Source organism: Mus pahari, chromosome 23 (genome assembly GCF_900095145.1).
Source record: "Mus pahari chromosome 23, PAHARI_EIJ_v1.1, whole genome shotgun sequence".
NCBI classification, from domain to species: domain Eukaryota; kingdom Metazoa; phylum Chordata; class Mammalia; order Rodentia; family Muridae; genus Mus; species Mus pahari.
The window spans coordinates 27,838,743-27,842,860 of NC_034612.1; the positions used below are offsets into that span (position 1 = coordinate 27,838,743).

Genomic DNA, 4,118 nt, shown 5'->3' on the forward strand with positions numbered 1-4,118 from the left:
AAAAGGACACCAATGTGGGCAAGCCCAGGAACGGGAGAGAGACTGGGTGGGGTGAAGAATGTAATCAAAATGAATAATATACATATAAAATTATCAAGGAACTTTTTTTTTTTTCCATTTATTTGTGTAGGTGTCTGTGTGAGTTTGTGCTGTGTGTGTGGACTTAGAGGCCAGGAGAGGACAATGGATCCCCTGGAGCTGGAGTTACAGGCAGTTGTGAACTGCCCAAGGTGGGTGCTGGGAACTGAACTCAGGTCTTCTACAAGAGAACCCGCTTGTAAGTGTTTGGTCACCTCTCCGGTCCCCTTTCCTTCTTTTCAATAGGGAGGAGGACCTTGAACTGCCAACTCCCTCCTCCTACCTCCCAAGCTGGGATCACAGCTCTGATCTCCTTCTTAGCCTACTTACTAATTTGTTTTTCGGTTTGGCATTTTGAGACAGGATTTCTTTTTTGTTGCTGTTGTTGTTTTTAACGTAGCCCCACTCCAGGCCTCTGACTCTGATGAATTCCTTTTTGTCTCAGTCTCCCAGACCATAGGATAACAGGAGCGAGTGTGCCTCCTGTCCTTTCTTCTCATATCCAAGCCTTCTTTTCTATCTGTTTCTCCAAAGACAAAACAAGACCAGATCTCACCTGGCTCAGGGCATCCCTGGGCTGGCTGCAGGGCCTCGGGGTATGGAGCGCAGCCTGACGGACTCCAGAGGTGGAGGCAGAACGGCCCAGGCGGTACCCTCCTGTGAAATCTAGGCCCAAAAAAGCAGAGATGAGAAGAGAGACCCACTGGTGCTTAGTCCCTCAGCTCCCAGGGGAGGCTATAGGCCAAACCGTACCCTGCTTCATCAAAGAAGGGAGAAAATGGAGATACAGTGTTAAGATTAAGGTCTCTAGGCTGGGTATTTAGCTCAGTGGTAGAGCACTCATTTGTGTAGAATCCTCCAGTGAGGGGCTGGGGGTGTCGCTCAGTGGTAGAGCACCTTGCCTTGCCTGTGGGAACTTCTGGGCTTCATTCAAAGTACAAGAAATATTTTTCAAAGGTAGACATGGAGTCAGGAAGGGTAGACCAAGGTGGACCCTGGCAGATTTCTGACCCACACATCTCTGTATATAGAGTATGAGGGCAAGGTGTCACCTCCATTCCGGTGGCAGGCTGGGAAAGTCTGGCAAGGGACAGGCAGCGCTGTGCGGCTCCCTCCTCGATCATGGTGGATCCTGGCCAGCAGACCCTCTGCCCCCTGGCTCCTCACAGGAATCCCTGATGGTACAGAGCCCCTGTCCTCATGTTCGACTTTGCCTGGACCTTCTGTACTGCCATTCCAGGCTCGGGCACCGTCCTCTTCTGCTGGGACAACAACAACAACAACAAAAGCTCAGTGTCTGCAGGCAGGAGGGGCCTCCCTATCCTCTGCAAGCACATAATGCCACATGCGTGGCCTTTCTGCAAATTACAACAGAGATGGGAAAGGCTCTGCCTCTCACTCCTCCAACACACACACACACACACACACACACACACACACACACACACGCACGCGCACACATGAGACCCATCCCTGCCACCTTCTACCCATTGTTACTGTCCCTGGGGCTCATATATATGTGCTCATTTATGTACTCTGTTCAGAAAAGCCTTTTGGGGCTTTCCCTGTACCAGCTTTATTTAGCTTTGAAACCCCTCTAGGTCCAGATAGGGTTAGAATGAATATCCTGGAAAACAGGGGTGTTGACTCTCAATAGGAGAGAATCCCAAATTCAGACCCCAGAAAGACAGTGGGGAAGCCGTTGAGGGTATGGAGTTGGGGGGAAGGGCTGTATGTGAACTAAGCCCATCTCTGAGAGCAGACCTGGCAGAGCATTGCGTTGCCTGGCAACGGTAGGGGCCTCCCTCTCCTCACTCCTGTCTGGATGGGTTGCCATGGTAATGGCTGGGAGGCAGCTGTGTTTAGCTCCTAGTGTGCACACACTCACAAACACACACCCTTGCAGCCCAAGAAAGGGAGGGGCAGAGGGTGGAGCAGGATGAGGTCTACCTCAGCCTCTATTCCAGCCCTTCCTACCTTTTCCTGAACACATTCAGAGACACCACCCTGCTCCACCCATCTGGTCCCCATCCCCATCTTTCTGGTCTCCCAGAAAACTTTCCAGCTCAGGACAATAGGCCTGTAGATTNTAAATACCCCCCTTCAATCTTTACCCCAACCATTACTCGCCATACCATTGGCAGCATCCCACACCGGCTCTCCACCCCTCACTCACTGTCCACTTCCTTTGCCTTTCGTCCTCCATACAGGACCTTCCTCTGCAGAGCCCAGCCTGCCCCAAATGTGGCACCCATCTCTTCTTCCTCTTCCGGTGTCCCCGCACTGGCAATGACATGGGCACAGGAGATGCTGGCAAAGGCACCCCCATCAGTCCCTTGCTCTTGCAGCTGGATCTTGACCATGGGGGACGGTGCCCCCATTCCACAGCCCTTATTCAGCACCCCCCCAGCCTTGAGACTGTCATAGGCAGGGGGTCTCTTGAGTCCAGCTGCTGTGGCTGGGTAGGTCCAGAGGGGAGTCAGGGAGCCTGCAGTTGGATCCGGAAGGCTGTGGGGGGAGGCCAGGCAGCTGCGGTGGTGGAGGACCCCAGCTGCTGAACCCATAGCCCCGCTATGGGGGCTGGATTTCCCTGGGACAGGGGGCCTCGAACTGGCACACAGCATTCCATGAAGAACTGAAATTTCCTCTGTCTTTGGCTCTCCAACACCCAGGGGTGGACCAGCTGGCAGGACCGAATGTGTGGTCACTTTTACCGCAGAATACACCATAGTGTATGACACGGCCTTGTCCTTGGGAGGGCCGGGAAGCAAGGCAGCTGGGGCGGGGTGGGCTGCCGGTACCCCTGCTGCCTTGGGGCAGATCATGCTGTGAGAGTTGGGGAGTTCCCGTTCTCCCCTGGTCTGGCCAGAGCCCTGGGGTGGCAACGGTGTTGAGTGGCTCCGGGCTCGGCCTGATGGTCCCAGCAATAGCAGGTTGGCAGCAGGAGGCGGAGGCGGCAGGGGAGGCGTCTCCCGCTCTCGTGCAGGCACTTGGGGAGCTGGGGCAGAACCAGCTGGCTCCTTGGAGTGGCAGAGGACCGGTAGCCTCGAGACCCCATCGCCAGGGCCTCGGGAAGCAGACTTGGCTTGAGGGAAGGCCAGAAGTGGAGGCCGGTGCTGAAGGAGGTTGGGAAAGGGTGGGGGTATTTCACAAGGAGTGGTCTTGGTGGGTGTCCCATCCCTCCGGCTTGGGAGGGCTGAAGCTGGCCGGCGATGGGGGTGGGGGTGAGGCTGGAGGATATGAGGCTGTTGTGGAGGGGAGGGTGCCATCAATGGAGGAGGCCCGTTGGCCCTGCCATCTCCTGCCTCTTCTGGCAAGGGATACTTCATCTCTTCATATATAGCCTCACTGTCTTCAGAGTCCGAATCCGCAGCAGCTGGAGGGGTCGGGCCTCCACTTCCAAGAGGAGGTCCCGCCAGGCCTCCTCCACTTCGTCCTCCTCCTCCTCCTCCTCCTCGAAAGACATCCCCTACCATCTCAATGTACACCGGCTCTTCTTCCTGGGCCCCCGCATCCAGGTCTCCAGTTATTCGAGAAGCCCTACTGAGGCGTTGCAGGGGCAGGTTCCCCCCTCGAGGAGATGGGGCTGGGGCACAAGACTCATCAAAGGACACAGACAGCTGGGTATTAGGGCTTCGCCTGGGTTTCTGTGGGGGAACCTTCCGGCTGGGCTCACGGCACTCAGGAGTTGGCTTCTGGGAGCCTAAGTAGAGTGGGAAAAAGAAAAAGAAATGGAGCTTATCCAACAGCGCACCTAACAAGCCAGGTTAATGCTCTACCACTGAGTCACGCCCCCAGCCCCTCACTGGGGGATTCTAGGCAGGGGCTCTACCACTGAGCCACGCCCCCAGCCCCTCCCTGGGGGATTCTAGGCAGGGGCTCTACCACTGAGCCACGCCCCCAGCCCCTCCCTGGGGGATTCTAGGCAAGTGTTCTCTACCTTTGAAATATATCCCCAGCTTTTTTTTTTCCTGACATATATATATTTCTCTTTCAAGATAGGGCTTCTAAGTTGCCTAGGGTGTCCTTTAACTGATTTC

The 4,118-nt window shown here is 55.3% G+C and overlaps 1 protein-coding gene across 1 annotated transcript in view; it reads right to left on the reverse strand.

The window, feature by feature from the left end:
• Nyap1 (neuronal tyrosine phosphorylated phosphoinositide-3-kinase adaptor 1) overlaps nt 1-4,118 on the reverse strand; it is a 9,153-nt gene that overhangs the window by 1,738 nt on the left and 3,297 nt on the right. The window contains exons 3-5 of the mRNA XM_029533882.1: nt 2,255-3,781; nt 1,131-1,337; nt 587-744 (exon numbers count right to left, since the gene is read on the reverse strand). Coding sequence (XP_029389742.1) covers nt 587-744; nt 1,131-1,337; nt 2,255-3,781 — 1,892 coding nt within the window. The remainder of the gene's footprint in view (nt 1-586; nt 745-1,130; nt 1,338-2,254; nt 3,782-4,118) is intronic.